The sequence below is a fragment of the Capra hircus genome, chromosome 13 (assembly GCF_001704415.2).
Source record: "Capra hircus breed San Clemente chromosome 13, ASM170441v1, whole genome shotgun sequence".
NCBI lineage: Eukaryota > Metazoa > Chordata > Mammalia > Artiodactyla > Bovidae > Capra > Capra hircus.
The window spans coordinates 55,892,642-55,915,054 of NC_030820.1; the positions used below are offsets into that span (position 1 = coordinate 55,892,642).

The 22,413-nt window shown below is 45.0% G+C and overlaps 1 protein-coding gene across 1 annotated transcript in view; it reads right to left on the reverse strand.

Annotated features, from left to right (window-relative positions):
* Positions 1-17,444, reverse strand: part of CDH26 (cadherin 26) — a 48,884-nt gene extending 31,440 nt beyond the window's left edge. Inside the window, exons 1-4 of the mRNA XM_005688418.3 lie at positions 17,333-17,444; positions 8,139-8,250; positions 5,264-5,357; positions 4,749-4,910 (exon numbers count right to left, since the gene is read on the reverse strand). Coding sequence (XP_005688475.3) covers positions 4,749-4,910; positions 5,264-5,357; positions 8,139-8,250; positions 17,333-17,444 — 480 coding nt within the window. The remainder of the gene's footprint in view (positions 1-4,748; positions 4,911-5,263; positions 5,358-8,138; positions 8,251-17,332) is intronic.

Consider the following 22,413-nt stretch of genomic DNA (forward strand, 5'->3'; position numbering starts at 1 on the left):
CTTTATGAATTCAATTGCAGCATGTGGGCTCTTGTTCCCTAACCCAGGATTGAACCCAGGCCCTCTGCACTGGGAGTACTGAGTCTTAGCCACGGGACCACCAGGGAAGTCCACCTGCTCTGAATTATTTGAGAGAGTCCAAATAATTGAGCCTGGAGGCAGAGCAGCCCAGATTCAAGTGCAGTTAGGTGTGGGGTCGACTTGATGGTGCCACCAGCTGGTACTTCGTCTCTTCCCTCTATGGCCCCAGAGTCCAGAGTAGGCTGCTTCACCAGACAGCCGTCTTAGGACCCTAAGAGCTTCAGGCAGCCATCTGCCCCACCCTCTACTTTTCCTCGTAGCCCACATGGCCTGATCTACTTCACTGTTTATACCTCCTCAGGCCTTTTCCCCAGCAGACTCGCTGCTCGCTAATCAGCAGCCACCATGGTGGTCCCGCTCAGCGTCGTAAGATGCTGCCCCAGGCCCCACGTCCACTCTCGTTCAGCTCTCTCCTCTCCCTCTATGAGACAAAGGATGCTGCGAGGCTGCTAGTCCTGAACTTGTCTGCTCTGGGGACTCCAACATACATTTTTAAATTTCTGTGCAAGCTAACTGGCTTTCTCCAGCACTGTTTTTCCACATGCTCCTCCATAATTTATGATGGTGCTGGCAAAGCTCTGCTCCTTAATCACCCTGACTTCTGGCTCTAAGTTTGTGCCAACTATAATCCTCCCACTTAAAAACAAGAGCCACAGGTTTGTTTTATGTTTATTATTCTATGTTACATTTATTATCCTAAAGCTACATCTGAGACCTTTAGTTCTGAAAGATGCCTGAGAGGTGTAAGTGCTATTTGTTTTTGGCAAGATGCTAAGAATTTCCAGGGACTCAGAATCACAATGGGGAAAGGAAATGTCATGGATATTCTCCACACTTTTAAAGGGTTTTCAGACTTTTGTTACAGCCTTCAGATTTATATCCTTGGGTAAACACACCACAGGGCATTGATGTGATAGCTACATGAAATTACATGTACAAGATCCTTTATCCTAGGCACAAGCATATAAAAGGAAACATCTTAAATGCCAAGCACACAATACAAACTCACATCTATGCATAGCTTAGAAATAGGTGAAGATAACTATGTTGGGATAAAGAGCCACAAATAATTATTATGAAGAATGTAAAAAGGTGACTTTCTTAAGTGTACTTGTACCCTATGAAATTGAGCATATTTTGATATAAATAGAAAAGATCTCTACACAGAAAAAAGACTTTTTCCCTCTCTCGGTCTTAAATCTTCCAGCAATTCTCAGTTGGTGCTGCTGGTTTCTTTTTAAAATTTTTTTATTTACTGATTTATTTTTGGTTGTTCTTGGTCTTTCTTGCTGCACAGGCTTTAGTCCGGTTTCAGTGAGTGGGGGCTACTCTCTAGCTGTGGTACACGCTGGCCTCGGATTGCAGTGGCTTCTATGTTGCAGAGCTTTAGAGCGCAAGCTCAGTATTTGAGGTGCATGGGCTTAACTGCTCTGGGGCATGTGGAGTCTTTCCAGACCAGGAATCAAACCCAGGTCTCCTGCATTGGCAGGCAGATTCTTTACCACTGAGACAACAGGGAAGCCCCTGCTACTGCTTTCTTGTAGGTTTTTTATGGGATTAACCAGAAATTAGCTCCTCCCACCACCCTGTCACCTTCGGAACACAAGTTTTAGCCAGCTTTAGTGTCTCCTTTGGAGAAGGCAGTGGCACCCCACTCCAGTACTCTTGCCTGAAAAATCCCATGGACGGAGGAACCTGGTGGGCTGCAGTCCATGGGATCACTAAGAGTCGGACACGACTGAGCGACTTCACTTTCACCTTTCACTTTTATGCATTGGAGAAGGAAATGGCAGTCCACTCCAGTGTTCTTGCCTGGAGAATCCCAGGGACAGGGGAGCCTGGTGGGCTGCCGTCTGTGGTGTTGCACAGAGTCGGACACGACTGAAATGACTCAGCAGCAGCAGCAGCAGTGTCTCCTTTGCTATCTGCAGGAGTAAAGCAGTGCTGCTAGAGCTGTCTTCTTGCCAATACATTAGACTTACTGAATTTTTAATAACATCCTGTCCTTAAGGACCGTCAAAAAGCGGTAGTAAGCATTCTTAGAGAAGCCGGTGATTAAGCTAGAGCACTCAGTTTGGGTAGTGTGCCTATGACACTCTGCTTGTCCCACCTTCAGGGCTGATAATCCTCAGCAGCCTGTCTCACGTCTTGCTAACTAGTAGCTAACCCCCTGGGTTAGTCCCCTATGACTTTTGCATCAAGCTGGGTACCTATGACAAAAATGCATTCTCCTGCAGTTCTGGAGGCCAGCACCAAAACTGGGGTGTCTATAGGGTGGATTCCTTCCTGGGACTCTGCAGAATGGTCCACTCCAGGCCCCTCTTCTTACTTCCCATGGTGCCAGTGATCCTTAGTGTTTTCCTGGCCTATAGACCCATCACTCCAGTTTCTGTCTCCAGCTTCCCATGGCCTCCTTTTCTTTCTCTCTGTGTCCAAATCTCCCTCCCCTTACAAGGATGCTGGTTACTAGACCAAGACCTAACCCAATTCAGCATGGTGTTCAGATGCTGTCATAACCAACTCTTAGCAACCCCATGGACTGTAGCCCACCAGGCTCCTCTGTGCATGGGATTTCCCAGGCAAGAATACTGGAGTGGGTTGCCATTCCCTCCTCCCTGACCCAGGGATTGACCCAGTATCCTTTGCTACCTGGGAATCCCAAATGCCAACCTTAGTACATTATTAAAGATGTTAAAAGCAATCAAACAACAGTAACCAAAATGAAACCGCCCCAAGCACTACGTATTTTGTTCCATCCTTGCGCAGCTTGTGCCTGTTAACTGTTGTGTCCTAGCTCCTCCACAGTCAACCTGCAGAGGCCTGGGGACCAGCAGCAGCATCTCCTGGGAGCTTGTGAGACGCAGGAGCTCAGGCCTGCTCCACCCACCGAAACAGAACCTGCATTTTAGCCAGATTCCTAGGTGACCTGTTTGCTCAGTAAAGATAGAGAAGTGCTGTCCCAGGGTCCCCCTTATGACCTTATATTCCATCTTATTTTAATTATTTATCTATTTTCTTTTTGGCTGAGCTGGGTCTTCACTGCTGCATACAGGCGTTCTCTAGTTGTGGTATGTGGGTGCCTCATTGTGGAGGCTTCTCTTGTTGCAGAGCACAGGCTCTAGGCTCAGAGGCTTCAGTGGTTCCAGCTCCCATACTCTAGAGCAGGGGCTCTGTGTTTGTGGTGCACGGGCTTAGTTGCCCTGTGGCATGTGGGATCTTCCTGGACCAGGGATTGAACCTGGGCTTCCTGCATTGGTAGGTGAATTCTAAACCACTGGACCATCAGGGAAGTCTCTACATTCCCTCTTTTTTGCAAAAACTGCACATTTTATGGAGGGGTTTGAAGGATTATATGGAGAGAGAAGACCTAGACCGTCATCTTTGCATGTCCTTTTGAAGTTTCAGAGAATTTCTGCCTGTTTAAAAATTACAGAGTCCAAGACCACTAATGTGTTAAGGGTATATAGCTTATCATGTGCATGAATTTTCTAAGTCAGTGGAGAAAAGCTTCACAAATTACTTCTTGCCGATATTAAAAACATCTCCCCCCTTGAAGGAGGAAATGCTTAGGCAAGCATGTCCGAGAACAGAGCCCAGGTTCCAGCAGAATTCAAACCAGAACATGGGCTGCAGACTTCTAAGAAGCCCTGTAAGCTTTGGCTGGTAGCACAAGATACTACCATGTCGTTGCGGGCATTTTTATTTCAAGTTTCCTTTACAGTTTTGAACTTGAATTTCAGCCTCATGGCAGACCATGGTATGTGTGCAGTTGCTCAGTCATGTCCCACTCTTTGTGACCCCATAGACAGCCTGCCAGGCTACTCTGTCCATGGAATTTCCCAGGTAAGAATGCTGGAGTGGGTTGCCATTTCCTCCTCCAGGGTATCTTCCCAATTTAGGGATCAAACCCACGTCTCCTGAGGCCTCTGCATTGGCAGGTGGATCCTATACCACCTGGGAAGCCCAGACCACATTACTGGGGTGATAAATCAGAAAGAACACCTAGACTCATAGGAACAAACCATCGCCAGGGCTATAATTCCTCCTTCATCAGGTTACTACGCAATCCGTGGAGTCCATTTGCAGCCTCTCTCCATAGACGTCATCTGCGACTCACCAAAAACTAAATCAGCCCATTTTATAAACATTCCATAGCTCTATACCCAAACACTTTCAAATATCCTGATCATATCAGCATATCAGCTGTTAGAAGGGAAACCTGCATCGATTCACAGATTAGAGAAGTTATGACAAAGCCAAAGTCCAGAACTTGAAGAGATTACAAAATTAATCTCTAGGTCCCAGGCACATTTCTAAAGCACGTCACAGTTTATAAGATGTCAAGCTCCCAGAGCCTGGCACACAGCCAGCTTACAGAATGCTTGCCAAATACAATATTCCTGCACAATCTTTGCAGTAAATCCTAGCTTATGTGCTTAGTCACTTAGTCATGTTTGACTCCTTGTGACCCTATGGACTATAGTCCACCAGGCTCCTCTGTTCACAGGATTCTCCAGGCAAAAATACTGGAGTGGGTTGCCATTTCCTTCTCCAGAGGATCTTTCCGAGCCAGGGATCAAACCAGGGTCTCTTGCATTGCAGGCAAATTCTTTTCCGTCTAAGCCACCAGAGAAGCCCAAGTTTAGAATGCATCACATTTTAGGTACCTTAAAAAACGGTGTTTTCTCTCGATCAACAGGGCGGTGAACATATATTTTCCCATTCACATTATCTTCTATAGAAAACAAACCAATCTCTGGATATTCATCCACACCAGGTCCTCTGATTAAATATATTATTTCCATGTTAGCGGACATATTATTGAACAGCTGGAAGGGAAAAAAAGGAGAGGGGAAACAAACAGGCTGAGAGTACCTATCAAATATCTAGGCTAATATTTAAAGGCAGTTTTAAATTATAGTTTTGAGAATTTATCCTAAAGAAATAAACAGGTAGGGAAAGATGCAGGAACAAGGAATACAGCAGCAGTTTGTTTTGTGATAGTGAAGAATGGGAAACAGCATAAATGTCCATCCTTATTGGAAGAATCTCATAGGGGTCCTCTCCTCCCATGACACCCATGCCTCCTACCACTTCTCTGCCTGGCGTCTTAGCCTCCTGCCAACAGGGACGTGTTGAACTGGACAGGGTGATGGGCCTTTCCCGACAGCAGCTGCCTTACCTCACCCACAAATTTGGGGAAGGGTCCCGGGTCTTCCTCCTCCAGCTCCAAGGTGGTAATAACCCATCTTCTCTTGGATCGCCGTAGAAGCCGGCTGTCTCCCTGGGGATCACAGAGACTGCAATGAGGGGGAGGATGTTGGTGAGGGGCTGGGGGTGGGGCACAGTGATTGACATGCCTTCCCTTTCTCATCCTCACAACAACCTCCAATGCCTAAAAATCCCACGTGCCCATTCTCTTTACAACTACAGAGTCGGTACTAAACTGTGGGCCACGTGACGCCCGGGGATTTCACATACATATGTGGCTCCTGAGATGTTTCAGGGGCTATGGGGACAATGCTAAAGATCATTGTCTAGTGTGGGCTGACGTCTAAAGTTTACATGCACAGAGTTGTGGGATCAATAAGAAAATTATCCCCTCTCTATTCCTCTCTCTGGGCTTCCCTTGTGGCTCAGACAGTAAAGAATCTGCTATGCAGGAGATCTGCTTAGATCCCTGGGTGGAGAAGATCCCCTGGAGAAGGGAATGGCAACCTACTCCAGTATTCTTGCCTGGAGAATCCCATGGACAGAAGAGCCCGGCAGGCAACAGGTCATGGGGTTGCAAGAGGCAGACATGACTGAGTGACAAACACACATTCTTCTCTCCCTGTTTCTGAAACCCTTGGTTGAGAAAGCCTCCATTCAGTGCTGTGGGGTCTGCAATGCCTCTCTGTCTACTCACCTCCCTCGTGACAGAGACTGAGACTTCCGAACATGAGGGTCAGAGATTTGTTGGGCAAAAGAATATAGATAGAATTGAACAGTGGGGTTTCATTTGTTTTACATATATTTTACTGTTGTTCTTCAGTTTCTCAGTTGAGTCCAACTCCCATGGACTGGAGCACACCAGGCTTCCCTGTCCCCCACCATCTCTCAGAGCCTGCCCAAACTCATGTCCATTGAGTCAGCAATACCATCCAACCATCTCATCCTCTGTTGTCGCCTTTTCCTCCTGCCTTCCATCTTTCCCAGCATCAGGGTCTTTTCCAATGAGTCAACTCTTTGCATCAGGTGGCCTAACTATTGGAGCTTCAGCTTCAGCATCATTCCTTCTAATGAATATTCAGGATTGATTTCCCTTAGGATTGACTGGTTGGATCTCCTTGCAGTCCAAGGGACTCTCAAGAGTCTTCTCCAACACTACAGTTCAAAAGCATTAATTCCTCAATGTTCAGCCTTCTTTATGGTACAGCTTTCACATCTATAACATGACTACTAGCAAAACCATAGTTTTGACTATACAGACCCTTGTCAGCAAAGTAATATCTCTGCTTTTTAATACGCTATCTAGGTTTGTCATAGATTTTCTTCTAAGGAGCAAGCATCTTTTAATTTCATGGTTGCAGTCACTGTCTGCAGTGATTTTGGAACCCAAGAAAATAAAGTCTGTCACTGTTTCTATTGTTTCCCCGTCTTTTTGCCATGAAGTGGTGTGGCCAGATGCCATGATCTTCATTTTTTGAATGTTGGGTTTTAAGCCAGCTTTTTCACTACCCTCTTTCACTCTCATAAGAGGCTCTTTAGTTCCTCTTCACTTTCTGCCATCAGGGTAGTGTCATCTGCATATCTTAAATTATTGATATTTCTCCCAGCAATCTTGATTCCAGCTTGTGCTTCATCCAGCCAGGCATTTTGCATGAGACACTCTGCATATAAGTTAAATAAGCATGGTGACAATATACAGCCTTGACTTACTCCTTTCCCAGTTTGGAACCAGTTCATTGTTCCATGTCCAGTTCTAACTGTTGCTTCTTGACCTGCATACAGGTTTCTCAGAAGGCAGGACAGGTGGTCTGGTATTCCCATCTCTTGAAGAATTTTCCACAGTTTGTTGTGATCCACACAGTCAAAGGCTTTAGTGTTGTCAATGAAGCAGAATTAGATGTCTTTCTGGAACTCTCTTGCTTTTTGTATGATCCAACAGGTGTTGGCAATTTGATCTCTGGTTCCTCTGCCTTTTCTAAATCCAGCTTGAACATCTGGAAGGTCTCGGTTCACGTACTATTGAAGCCTGGCTTGGAGGATTTTGAGCGTTACTTTGCCAGCATGTGAACTGAGTGCAATTGTGCAGTAGTTTGAACACTCTTCGGCATTGCCCTTCTTTAGGATTGGAATGAAAACCGACTTTTTCCAGTTTTACTGTTCAGTTCAGTTCAGTTCCGTCGCTCAGTTGTGTCCGACTGTTTGCGACCCCATGAGTCGCAGCACACCAGGCCTCCCTATCCATCACCAACTCCCGGAGTTCACTCAGACTCTGTTAGCATATATTTATTATTTTGGTTGGCCAAAAAGTTCGCTCAGGTCCGTAAGATGTTAATGGAAAAGCATGAACAAACTTTTTGACCAACCCAATATAAGTATAGCTGGTATCTAGCCACATTCATTTTTATTCAGAAGGTGTGCTCCTAAAAAATTACTGAATTAGACAGTAAGTTGATCACAGGAACTACAGGAAGGAAACCATCACAAGGTGGATGGTGATGTGGTGAAACCTCGAAGTGGTGGTGGCGACAGTGTCCCCTGCACTGGCCTGCACCCACATACTGGAAGACAGCAGGTCTGCTTCCTCCAGCTCCCTAAGGTGGAAAGGAGTGTGGGCGACCCTGGGGCCAGGACCGTATACTCAACTTCTGACTTTCACAGATTGCTCCTCTTTTAATTAGACTTAAAGGCATCCTCTGCAAGTCTCCACAGTCCTTCAAGATTCTAAAAGGCCACACCTAGTTACTCATCTATTTTGTGGCAGCTGAATATTGACAGGGCACTAAAAAACTCAAAGTTGCAAGGCAGCCTCTAAGTAAAGTACAATCTCACTTGGTTTATTGAAAAACTGAATTCCAAACCCCACCTTTGTTTGATTAGTAAGATCATCGTTTTCTTGTCGGGTGCTGTTGACAGTGCTGACCTTAAAAATAAAAATGACATTAATTAGCAAGGAGTGTACTTAGCAGATGGAGAAGGCACTGGCACCCCACTCCAGTACTCTTGCCCAGAAAATCCCATGGAGGAGCCTGCTGGGCTGCAGTCCATGGGATCTCGAAGAGTCGGACACGACTGAGCGACTTCACTTTCACTTTTCACTTTCATGCATTGGAGAAGGAAATGGCAACCCACTCCAGTGTTCTTGCCTGGAGAATCCCAGGGATGGGGGAGCCTGGTGGGCTGCTGTCTATGGGGTCGCACAGAGTCAGACATGACTGAAGCGACTTAGCAGCAGCAGCAGCAGTACTTAGCAGAACCAGGTGGACCCTGCCCGAAGTCACACAAATCTTTTAGAATTAGAGCAGAGAAAAAAAGGAACTGCTTTTGGTTTTGATAACTAATTTCTTGCTCTTGACATCTCAATTCAAAATTGCCATTTTCCTTCTGTGACTGTAAGAGAAGTAACCAGAAAATTCTGATCTAGTGTTACCAGTGGTAGGGACATTTAAAGCCCTACCTGCTACTGTTATGTGAGCGTAACACAAAAAGTGTGAAGTCAAACTGTTCAGGGTTAGCCAAGTGTATTTATATGCGCACATGTAAAATAGCACCAAATGTTAATTGGTGGTGGGATTCAAGTGGACTTTTATTTAGGTTTTTTATTTTTCCCTTATTCGTAGACTTATCCCTTATTTTTAGACTTTATCATAAAATAACAAAACTAAGGGATTTGGTACTTTACAGTTACATAATGATTTGCATCGATAATTATGATATGCTATGCTAAGTTGCATCAGTTGTGTCCAGCTCTTTGTGATGCTATAGAATGTAGTCCACCAGGCTCCTCTGTCCACGGATTCTCTGCACAAGAATACTGGAGTGAGTTGCCATGCCCTCCTCCAGGAGATCTTCCCAACCCAGAGGTCGAACTCCTGTCTCTTATGTCTCCTATGTTGGCAGGCAGGTTCCTTCCCATCTGGGAAGACTTGATAATTATTTTATCAGTTTTTCAACAACATTCCCCCTCTGGAAAAATCTCCACACGTGAACAGTAAGAGTGTTGAACTTGAAAGAGACAAGCTATGCAATGCATGTCAAACCAACACAAAACACGTGTGCCTGTATGTTTGTGTATATGTGTGCATGTACGTGTGCGTGTGCACTGACACTCATATTTCTACCTCCTTCATTTTCACTACCATATAACTTTTAACTATATGAAAAGGGGACAATTTGTCATTCTCCGATGATGGCCATTTATGTTACTTCCAGTTGTTTGTTGTCACACATACACAGTGATGCTGTGGTTATAGACTATACATGTAGAAAATTTCTCTGGAGGACAGTTTTCAGTTTGTTTCACCGGGGTCCCTGACCTTATCAGAGACTCCACAAGGCCAAACACATTTATAATAATCAAAGACACTACTTGTCTATTTCTCTGTGTGACATTTGCACTGATGGTAGCAAATATTGGTGATAAAAATATTGTAAAGTAGTTAACCTCCAATTAAAATAAATAAATTTATATTTAAAAATGCTGGTGCCTTAGGACCATTGGAGACCATGACACAAACTCCTCTGATAGTCTCGCATGCTTCCTCACCACGCACAGGCAGGAAAGAGGAAAGGGGGGAAGGATAAGGGAAGGTGGGAGGGAGGGAGGGAAGAGAGAAGGAGGAAGGGAGAAATGAAGGAAGCGGAAAAAGGGCCAGTCTCAGTTAAGAATGATATGATTGATAAATTCACCTCGTTGCTGAAATGAGAAGGGATGCGGCAGGAAATACTGTCAATTATACCCCATGCCACTCCTGCGTGTGTATCTTTTAGACACTCTGCGTGTCTAGATGGAGGTATGAACCCAGTGCTGCCCATCGGTGTAGAAGGTTTGTCTCGGAGAAAAGCACGTGTGTGATTGTCAGAGTTGACAGCTAAACAGGCCACAATTTTTTTTTTTTTTAATGAAGCAGCATTTTCCCCAAAAGAATGACTGACCAACCGTGGCTGTTCAGGAATGATTACTTGATCGACAGGTCTTTGATAATGAACAGTCAGCCCATCATTTCAAGAAAAACAATGGACGGTGTCATGTTGCCAATGATAAATTTTAAGCTTTCAAGCAAAAAAATAGAACTTTGGAAAACTTGAGCTTGACAGCTTCCCAGCACATAAAGATTTTTCTGCTGATATCGGTGGACAGATTAATGAATGTGACTTTTTGATTTTTTAGAATGAAATATGTCAACATGTGGAAGAGCTGCTCAGTGAGCAAAGAGTTTCCTACTGATTAAGATATCACAGTCCAAAATAACACACAGGTGGGAGTCATTCAAAATTCAAGAGACTCCAGTGGTTTTCATAGAACAGAGTAATGAAAGTTATTAACATGCTTTCAGGCTCCACATGGCAAGTGACTGTTTAAAATGGACTACTTGTCAAATTCTGGCGTGACATCAAAAAGAGTACCCACAGTTCCAGGCTATAAAAATATTCCTCCCTTTCCATAAGAATTGCTTCATATACTTGAAGCAAACAGCATTTACAACAGACTGAGTTCAGAATCAGAGAGGAGAGTCCAGGTATCTGCTTTTAAGCCAGACAGCCAAGAGATTTGCAAAAATATGAAATTGTACCATTCTTCACCCTGAATGGAAATGCAGAAAATACATTAATTTTTCATAGATGTTTGGTTTATATTAGTTTGTAATGGATTTATTATTATCTCTTTACAAATTTGTGGTTTTGCTGTATAGCAAAGTGATTCAGTTATATATATATATATATATATATTCTTTTTCATATTCTTTTCCATTATGGTTTATTAGGATGTTGAATATAGTTCCCTGTGCTAGACAGTAAGTTTTTGTTTATCTGTTAATATTTTATATATAGTAGCTTCTATCTGCTAATTCCAAACACCTTTTTAAAAATTTATTTTTATTAAAAAAATTTGAATTATAATTGATTTACAATGCATCAGTTTCAGGTGTACAGTAAAATGACTTAGTCATATATACATGTTCTTTTTTATATCCTCTTCCATTATAGATTATTATAAGGTATTGAATATTTTCCCTGTGCTATGCAGTAGGTCCCTGTTAGTTGTCTATTTTAATCAGTATCTTTAATGAACTGAGAAGTACATTTAAAATTTCCCAGTCCTGGAAATTCCCTGGTGGTCCAGTGATTAGGACTCTGTGCTTCTACTGCAAGAGGCCTGGGTTTGATCCCTGGACAGGGAACTAGAATCCCACAAGCTGCACAGTGTAGCCAAAAAAAAAAAAAATCAGTCTTAATTTCTATTATGGGGAGCACCAGTAGATATAACCACATAAACAATAACTCTTTGGGTTCTGCCTAAAGTTTACAAGTGGAAAGGCATCCTGAGGGTAAGAGGCTTGATAACTGCTACTCTAGGATGTATGAGGCTTCCCAGGTTGTAAAAAACCTGCCTGCCAATACAGGAGACATAAGAGATGCAGGTTCGATCCCTGGATCAGGAAGATCCCCTGGAGGAGGGCCTGGCAACCCACTCCAGTATTCTTGCCTGGAGAGTCCCACGGACAGAGGAGCCTGGCGGGCTACAGCCCATAGGGTCAAAAGGAGTTAGACACAACTCAAGTGCCTTAGCACAGCACAGCACAGTAGCACTCTAGGATTTATACCTAAAATCTCCTGGGGACAGGGTGAGCCATCACCAGCCCACCTAGATCCTGCCAAACATCCTTCACTGTGGTCGCATCCCTGCCCCCACCTGTAAAGATGTAACCTTAGCCAAGAGCTTGTCACAGCATAAAGGACTGTATATTAGATAATGGTGTCATAGCGCATGAAGAAACACCCTTCAGATCTTCCCTTCTTGTGGTTGGCCACCCTCCTGGTGGGTGGGGATGATATTGCATCATCTGGTTTTGTTAACATCAAATTTAACCGTAATATTTGTTTCCTGCCACAGACTCTATTTCTGTCTTTTTTTCCTAAAGGCAAAGTTTTTTTTTTTTTAACTCCTTTCATTCCAAAATATCAAATATTGATTTATTCATATAACTGCTTCTTGATTAATGTAACTAATTTTAAATGAAGGGTCCAACCAGGTGTGTGAAGCTTCCCTGGTGGCTCAGAGGGTAATTAATCTGTCTGCAGTGTGGGAGACCTGGGCTCATTCCCTGTGTCAGGAAGATCTCCTGGAGAAGGGAATGGCTACGCATTCCAGTATTCTTGCCTGTGTCTATGGACAGAGGAGCCTGGCGGGCTACAATCCATGGGATCACAGTCAGACACGACTGAGCAACTAACACAACCAGGTGTGTCGTTTTAACAAGTAGAAAATTGCAGTCCTGGGACAGCATGAAAAAATTCATCCCGTTCCTAAAACAGGTGTATTTCCAGGTGGCCCAGGTCATGAACAAAGAATACCTTAAGGTTTTGTATCCTCTCTGGCCTCAGTTTCCCCTTCTGTGAGCAAGGGTGTGAAGCAAGGTATCTTTAAGGCCCTTTCAATCAGAAAGCTCTAGGTTCATTTTCCTAGGATGACACATAAGGGCACAGCCGACAGTCACGTGGGAGTGGCTGGAGAGCTAGAAAAGAGGCCTGAGATAGTGTATTTCTTCACCCAGAGATGCCTGAAATTTCACATCCTGAATGTACACATGTATTACTTCTCCTCTGGTGCACAGCTTAGAATTAACTTGCATCATCTTGTCTGGGTAAGGCAGAGAGACTGGAAAACGGTTACATTTGCCAAAATGACCTTGTTAAGTATGCTTATTCTATTTCCCATCCTGACAATTTTAGGTTGTTTGTCCAAACAGGATGCCGTTCAAATGATTTCCATAATGCTTCCTATAATTCAGTGGGGGAGAAAAATGTTCTCAAAGTGTGTCTCCAGCTGCAGTGTCCACCTGACTGTTTCATGGGAGTGTGGCAGGTGGGCAGTCATTGCAAGATCCAACCTGCCTATCACTTTAAAGGTGCTGCTGGACTTGAGGGAATGTCACGGGCATTGTGCTGGCCTGGCTAAGTAGCCGTGGCTGCCTCAGGGAAGAAGTTATCTGAGTAAATAAAGGCTTTGTGTTTATAGAAGAACCTAGATAGTATATTCAAAAGCAGAGACATTACTTTGCTGACTAAGGTCCGTCTAGTCAAGGCTAGGTTTTTTCCTGTGGTCATGTATGGATGTGAGAGTTGGACTGTGAAGAAGGCTGAGCGCCGAAGAATTGATGCTTTTGAACTGTGGTGTTGGAGAAGACTCTTGAGAGTCCCTTGGACTGCAAGGAGATCCAACCAGTCCATTCTGAAGGAGATCAACCCTGGGATTTCTTTGGAGGGAATGATGCTAAAGCTGAAACTCCAGTACTTTGGCCACCTCATGCGAAGAGTTGACTCATTGGAAAAGACTCTGATGCTGGGAGGGATTGGGGGCAGGAGGAGAAGGGGACGACCGAGGATGAGATGGCTGGATGGCATCATGGACTCAATGGACGTGAGTCTGAGTGAACTCCAGGAGATGGGGATGGACAGGGAGGCCTGACGTGCTGCGATTCATGGAATTGCAAAGAGTCGGACACGACTGAGCGACTGAACTGAACTGAACTGAAAGAACTAAGAAGGCAATATGGAAATAATTGTTTCCTGCAAATATTTCACTGTTGACAGCAAATTTGAATTCAAGAACAACTTTTTTACCGAGGTATGATTGACATACACCGTTATATTCCTTTCATGAGAACAGTACAAGGATTCAATCCATATTTGTATGTATTTCGAAATGATCATCACATTGAAAAGTAGTGAAAGCATTAGTCACTCAGTCGTGTCCAACTCTTTGAGACCCCATGGACTGTATCCCACCGGGCTCCTCTGTCTGTGGGATTCTCCAGGCAAGAATACTGGAGTGGGTGGCCATTCCCCTCTCCAGGGGATCTTCCCCACCCAGGAATGAAACCCAGGTCTGCTCCTTTGCAGGCAGATTCTTTACCATCTGAGCCACATCACAATAAGTCGACTTAATATCTGTCACCATTTATAGTAACAGATATTTTTTCTTGTGATGAGAACTTCTACATTCTACTCTGTTAATGAATTTTATATATGCATATGGTCTTATGAAATAGAGCCACCATGCTGTACATTTAAGTTGCTTTAAGCCACCAGTTTGTCCTTTGTTATGGCAGCCCTTGGAGACGAGTATGCATACAGTCCAAACAGTCTCTGCATACAGAAGCTTGGCTGATCCTTTACAAGTGCAAATTCAGCATGGGGCAGCAGCAAACAAGGTTCCCAGGATTCTTAGGACAGAGCCTGGCCACCCAGTCTCTGCTGAGGGCTCAGCATCACCTCTGACCACACAATTCCTCATGTCTTGCAATCCACTGACTCTTGTTCTTGAATGAGGGGTTTGAGTGAATTAATCGGGCAGATCATACAGGCTAACATACTTTTTAACAATAACTCAACTCAGAATTTTCCAGATTAAATAGCAACAACAACCTACCAACCATAACAGACATTGTTGACTAACTTCATTCTCAAACCCTCCCTCCTCTCAGGTTCTAGAAGCTGCCCCACCCCAAAGCCGAGGGTGTGCAAGCTCTCAGGGCTGGAAATGGCAAAGAGGGGGATAGGACCCTGCTTCTGTGGCTTGTCGTGGGATTTGGAACAAAGACCCGCAGCAGAGTTGCAACTTTGTTCTTTGCTTCATGTCAGGATGACAACATGAAGGTGGAGGTTTGGGGAGAACACTGTTGTAGATATCTCAGCTCTTCAGCAGAATGGGTACCAGTTTTAAATCTGGAGGTCAAGGGAGGGGTAGTGGGTGCCTTATTTGCATATCATCAGTGGTTAAAAGTCAGTGTAGGTGGGAGAAGATAGGGGCTGAAAGGAATAGGTTACTTATAGCCAATTCAGCAAAAAATTGGGCACCTCTTGGACACAAAGGTCTTCTCCAATTGAGGGTCCAGAGTACAGATTGCTCAAAACCACGGAACACTTGTTTATCCCATTATCTCCCTCGGCCTTGATCCCCGGAATCTATATATAGTTGCTTCCACCAAACACTGAATTGCTACCCACAGTCCAGCCCTGCTGCCCACTGCCCACCCCACCCACCACACCCTCAGTCATGAATTAACCTGCCTGGGCTCTGTGCTAACACGCAGAAATGAGAAACAGACAGCTCTGTTTTCTAATGAGTTCAGTTAGGGGTAAGAGCAAGAGTAAGAGAAAGATGGGAACAAGGTTTGATTTGTGACATATCCAAATCTAGGCTAATGTGGGCTACTGAAACAGAGTTCTACTAGGAGCGGTCAGAAAGAAAAAAACAAATGTCATATATTATGCATGTATGTGGAATCTAGAAAAATGGTGCAGAAGAACCTATTTGCAAAGCAGAGATAGAGACAGAGACATAGTGAACAAATGTATGGACACCAAGGGGAGAAGTGTGAGGTGGGATGAATTGGGAGACTGGGGTTGACATCCACACACTACTACTACTGCTGTCGCTTCAGTCGTGTCCGACTCTGTGCGGCCCCACAGACGGCAGCCCACCAGGCTCCCCCGTCCCTGGGATTCTCCAGGCAAGAACACTAGAGTGGGTTGCCATTTCCTTCTCCAATGCATGAAAGTGAAAAGTGAAAGTCGTGCTCTTAGTGACTCTTAGTGACCCCATGGACTGCAGCCCACCAGGCTCCTCCGTCCATGGGATTTTCCAGGCAAGAGTACTGGAGTGGGGTGCCATTGCCTTCTCCTACTATGTATAAAATAGATAATTAATGAGAACTTACTGGGTGGCACAGAGAACTCTGCTCAGTGCTCAGTGGTGACCTGAACAGGAATGAAATGCCCCCCTAAATGTATACATTTAGCTCTTTCTCTTTGCCATATAGCAGAAAGTAGCAACACTGTAAAGCAACTATACTCCAATTAAAACTTTTTTCAAAGTAGCCAAGAAAAATTTCTGAACATTAAGCAAAGGGTGGCGAACAGGGCATCGAATTTCAGAAGCAGAGCTGGCCAGACAACTAGGGACTTTTTGTTTCCTCTTCTGTTTACAGTAATACCCAGCACTTATGAAAGCACCTGGCCCGGAACGAGTGGCCCACCAACAGTAGCAGCCCAGGCACTGAGTGAAGAGAATAACCATCCCATCAGGGCGCGGAAAACAGCAAGAAAAGATCCTCTGCATTTCCTCATTGACTCCCACAGCCACCCAGGTCAAGGAAGTGCCTGCAGTAGCTCCATTTTCAGATGGAGGCAATGAGGCTTAACAAGATGAAGGTAGAGCCTTGAAAACCCAGATGCCCAGGCCGCATCCCCAGATCAGCTCTGCTGAATCCAGGGGTGAGTGGCCTCTGGGCACTGGGACTCTCGCAGCATCTGAAAAGAGTCAAGCTTGAACCAAGGTGAGGACCGAGGCCAAGCAACAGCCCAGGTGCCAAGCCAGGTTACGGTGCAGTGCAGACCCACCATCCTGACCCCCACCCACTGCAGGGCCTCCTGCCTCTGCCCTGGCCGGGTTTGTAAGGGAGAACCCAGGAGCAGTGCCAGAGCCCCATGGTTCTCCCTCTCTATCTGAGGAAAGCGGGCTAAGCGGAGCGGCCATGCCCCACAGGCAGATGCAGCCTAAACTCTGTCCACGGTAAGTACAAGCAACAAGCCCAGACATTTCCATCTTGATTCTGTTTGTTTCCGAGTTGAGCCATGGCAACTGGTGAGGGGCAGAGGGTGGGGAGGCAGGGGGATTTAGCCCTCCCACCCCCATGGGTTTGCTCAAACCCTCTTCGACATACACAATTGAGATTTTTTCAGTCTTATGTAAAGTGAAAAGAAATGTCCTTAGGAAACGCATTGATACAAATCTAAACGTATGTATCCTATATAAACCAGTCTTAGCCTGTTCCCACTACTCTGCCAAATCCCTCCTTGGTGTTAATTCTGGAACCCCTCTTCTTTCCCTAAAGAAAGTACTAAAGCTCCCACCCACCCCCCCACCCCCGCCCGCAGCTGCAGGGCATCACACTCAGCCCCGTTCCCCCACCCTTGAACAGGCAGAGCCAGCTGGAGCTGTGCGGTCAGCTCCCGGTCCCCAGCAGGTAAACCCCACGTTGTGGGTACCAGTCCCTGCTCACCAGCATCAGGAGCGCGAGGAGCAGCAGCAGCGCGGGGTGAACCCTGCAGCGCATGCCGCCTGGTGCGCTCCCACAGCCCACGGGCATGGCAAGTCCTCCTGGCTGTGGGCCCGTCCTTCCCAGCAGGCTCTCTTCTCCTATCTCCGTCTGGTCACCTTGTCACAGACACTCTCTCAACTCTTCCCGTCCCTGCTCCCGAGCATTCTTGTATTTATCAGGGGTGGGATGGGAGGCTGAGGCTTAGCCTTTGGCCTCATTAACCACAGGCAGAATTCTCAGGAAGGGAGTGGGGGAAATAAAACTGCCCCAGCGACAAGCACAGCAGGCGTCTGACCCCAGGAGACCAGGGCTCAGTCAGAGGAGGGTGAAGCCAGTGTCTATGGGGAAATAGGCGTTTGGTTTCTTTGTTTTTGTTTCCAAAATCAGTGGAATGCCTACTGATCTCTTCCTTGTAGCAGAGTATTTTAATGCTCATTTCCTTATAGGCTCTATTGCTTGAAATCAAAGAACTGGAAAAGGACTCCAAAAAAGAATAACTTTATTAAGAGACGAAAAAAAAAAGAGAAAAGTATAATTTTACCTTCCAAAGCATTAACCATCTTTATCCCAATCATTTCTTGAGGCTCTGGGGTTTATAGACTTCACCAAAATCTCCTTTACGTTTAGATGAACCTGGCTTTGTGATTCTGAGATGAAAGAAAGAGGGAGGAGGGATAGGAAAGAGGCTCCCTGTGGGGGGATCTCTGTACCGACCTGGGGTCTTTACATTAGGATTCTGGAAAAAAGACAAGTTGAGGTTCTAACATACCAATACTTCAGGCTGCAGTGAACAAGTGGAAAACAAGATCTGACACTCATCAGTCCTCATTACCTTAACGTATTACCTGTGATCACATCACCTTGTTGAAAACACTAAACAGTGAGGTGAAATAAAAGATAATCTTTACCTTGTCTTAATGTATTTTCATGGCTCTGGGACAGGTTGCTGCACTTTTTAATTTGAATTGTTTATAATCTAAATCCAAGTTGTTTGTTACTAAAAGGAGTAACTAATGCGATTTTTAAACCTTTCTATATTTCCTGTACATAGAGTGGGGAGGAGAGTGGGAGGAGTGTTCAGGACACATGTATACCTATGGCCAATTCATACTGATGTATGGCAAAACCCATCACAATATTGCAATTATCCATCCTCCATTAAAATAAAGAATAATCTTTTTAAAGAAGCAGAATAATAATGATCAAATTTACAACTCTGAATAAATAAATCTTGCATTTACTTTCAAGATGGATATTTTTATTCCATGTAAATCTACTGGTCACCTGATGCGAAGGGCTGACTCATTTGGAAAGACCGTGATGCTGGGAAAGATTGAGGGCAGAAGGGAGGGCACAAGAAGGGAACTACAGAGGGTGACATGGTTGGATGGCATCACCGACTCAATGGACATGAGTTTGGGTAAACTCCGGGAGTTGGTGATGGACAGGGAGGCCCGACGTGCTGCAGTTCATGGGGTCGCAAAGAGTCGGACACAACTGAGCAACTGAACTGAAGTCAGTTGAAAACCTTGTTAGAGTCATGAATTCAGAACTTACAGATCAGGTAAGTAAGCTAAGCCATGTGGAATGTTTGTGAGAGATGCATGTTGTACACCCCTAATACTGGGGCTGATAATGTTGATCAAGAAAGACAGTGTATAAAGCAATTTCCCTCCAATTAAAAAAACTTTTAAAAAGGCAGAAACCAACACAACCTTGTAAAGCAATTTTCCTCCAATTGAAAGATAAATAAAAATTAAAAAGAAAAAATAAACTGTTGGCCTGCAGAGATCCAGAGAGGGGCCAGGGAACGTGAGCAAAGGGTTCCACTTTTATATTTGCTTTAAGTTGTAAAAAATTGGTATTTTAATGATGGACAGGGAGGCCTGGAGTGCTGCGATTCATGGGGTCGCAAAGAGTCGGACGCAACTGAGCTACTGAACTGAGCTGAACTGAATATATTAAAAACAGCCAAAATTTCAACACTCTCAAACATTTAAAACTGAACAAGAAGCCAGTTTCCCACAAGACAGTCCTTCTCAGACTGTGTAACTTACTCAGCTGGTGACTCTAGGCTTCACCTGCCTCACGTCTTAGGTGAGTCGGAGCTTCAAGATGTCGTTTCTCTTTCTGTTCTGTGTATCCACGATTCCGAAGGAGACGTCGGTGTTCCTGTGTTCTTAGAAGTGCAGTAATACCTTATGGCCACAAGGTGGCAGCTCCCAGCTCAATGAAAGCCTAAACGAAGAAAGTGATGGTGAGATCAAAGTCACTTGATTAAAAGGAAGGTCAGGATGAGAACTAATTTCCTACATTCGACATTCTACTCTACATTCTCACCTTGGGCATCGAGAGGAGCCCAACCCACTTCAAGTTCTCAGTATAATATAAATTTTTTAATAATATAAATGCATCATGACTGCTTCTAAGCAAGGATTACTTTTGTCTTGAGTTATCTTTGTCCTTCAGGTTCCTGAAAATGCCAGGCACAGGTATGTAGTGAGTTGCATTTTCAGAGTTGTCAGTCAAGACAACCGAATCAGGTTCATTTTCCGTCTTTTCAGGAAAAGCCTGTTGTCTGGGAGGTTTCTACTTGCCCAGAAAGTGGTGAGTAGAGCCCTTCACTGAAAGTAAAGAAGCAGTCAATTCACGACATTCTAAAGAGACACCAAGAGTCAGGACCAGACACCTCTGGCGTCCCTTGAATGGCAGGACCAACCTTCTCACCCCCAGCCTGCATTGCAGCCCAGTCTCTTGGTCTAGCCCTGCCCACCGGGCAGGAGTCAGTGGCAGAGTCAGCTGGCCTCCTTGGGCCTCAATTGCACTGAGGGCTGGTCCCACCCTCCCTGCTGCAGACACATGAGATACTTTCTTTCCACCTCAGAAAGTGGAGGGGCCCGTGAGGAGGGGTGGGAGTCTGGGGTAGAGGAGGGTGGAGGGATGGAGGGGTGGGAGGGTGTGGATTTCTCCAGTGAATGTGACCGGAGCTTCCTGAGAATGACTGGTCTCATAGGAGGGTCCCTGCCTCCCCAACTCCGACTTCGGTTTGGTCAGTGGCCCTGTGCCCAGCTGAGATGAGGGCCTTGTGGTGGATAGCAGGACTCAGAGGATACCACAAAAGTGGTATCCATCCCTTCCTCCATCTGGCATGGCGAGGAGACAGTTTCTCCTGTGGGTCAAGTCTACACTGAAGACAGGAAATGATCTGTTACCAGCCTTCTTCCTGCCTCCCCAGAGGGATGCTGCTGCGGGCAGGTGGAGGACACCCCCCAGGCACGGCGACCTTTAGATGCCCTCTCTACAGAGGGGAGCCAACCTCAGTGACCACCTGGACAAAGAAGGGTGGGGGGAGGTGTCTGAGGGGGACCACCCCAGCCACGCCCTCCCGTGTTGGTGGGAGCTGGAGAGAAGAGGGAGTAGTCCATTTCTTCACAGTGATGCAAAAAGCTTAACTTCTGAGAACAGCCTCCAAGGAACAAAACAACCCAAGGAAGAGCTGTGCTTAGAGAAATAAGGAGGTGGTTCACACAAGCCCAGATCATTCCCTATGTTGAGGAATTGATCCCCTTTCAACAACATGTAAAACAGCAACTACATGGAGGCTCCGGAGAGAGACCAGAGACACGGAAACTGGGGGTAGCCAGGCTCCTAGAAGAGGACGGTCAGGCCGAGGATGAACAGACAGTACCTGGGACCTAGGTACTAAGCTTGTGGGTGTTTCCGGCACGGTTCTTTCAACTTTTCTGTACATTCAAGATTTTTTTATAATACAGCGTTGGGAGGAAAATCATTAAGTGACTTTGACTCCAGCAGTAACAAATCCAAGTTATTATTGTGTCATTTTATCCCAACATCAATATTGTGCATCTACTTGTAGCCCAGTGTCTAACACGAGTATGAGCCCACACACCTAATGTGTGTTAGATTTCACATCAGAATAAAATAACCCATCATTTGTATTTCTGGATCTATTTTCAGTGACTCAAGTCACTCAGGTTGATCAGAAGTGGTTCCTTATGTTTCAGTACTCCAAGTCCTCCCCCAAGAACGGGTTGGAAAATTTCCTTTGAGAGGTTTTAATTTCTTATCCCTATTTGTTCCACTAATCATTGTAGATGAGCAATAGGGGAGGGAAATGCTGCCAAATACAACAGATTGGAGTGTATTTCACTTTTTGCAATTATAGTCTAATACTAATAATATTGATAGTGGAGTTACCAAGCTCTTTCTTGAGTTGTTTATGTATGTGGATTTTTCTGTGCTTTGAGGGGGAAGAAGAAGGGAGATAAAAAGAAAGATTTGAGGCTGTTTACTTTGTCTTCCCACATCAAAATCATCCTCTTGAGGTAAAAATATATGCTTCTTTTTAAATTAGAATATATTTCAATTAAATTGGGTGGATCATTCATTTAATCATTGTGTGTGTGTGTTAGTCACTTAGTTGTGTCCGACTCTGTGACCCCACGAACTGCAGCCCATCAGGCTCCTCTGTCCATGGGATTCTCCAGGCAAGAATACTGGAGTGTTGCCATTCCTTTCTCCAGGGGATCTTCCCCACCCAGGGATCAAACCCAGGTCTCCTGCATTGCAGGCAGATTCTTTACCATCTGAGCCAGCAGGGAAGCCCTCATTTCTTTATATTGCAGAAGACCTATTAGCAAAACGCATTTCATTGCAGTATTGAGAAAATTGGAACAACACAGGAAAAATGCCAAGTCTTCTCTTTCCCTTTACTTTATTAAGGTGAACATCTCTAGAGAGATTAGAGGAAAAACTTGGTGACCCTTAAAAAGGCAGTGATGACCCTTCCAGACTTGACTGGAGTATTGAATGAAGTATGTGGGGGAAAAAAAAAATCAGCTGAGGGCAGGGTGAGTTCTCCACACCTGAAGTTTAAAAACAGAAGAGTGTGGATGTAAGAAAAACATACTCAAGGTGGACATGTTCTGAAAAACCTCCACTCCTTCACATTCACCTGTGGCCTAGGTCATCAGAGCCATAAAGCTTCAGATTTGTG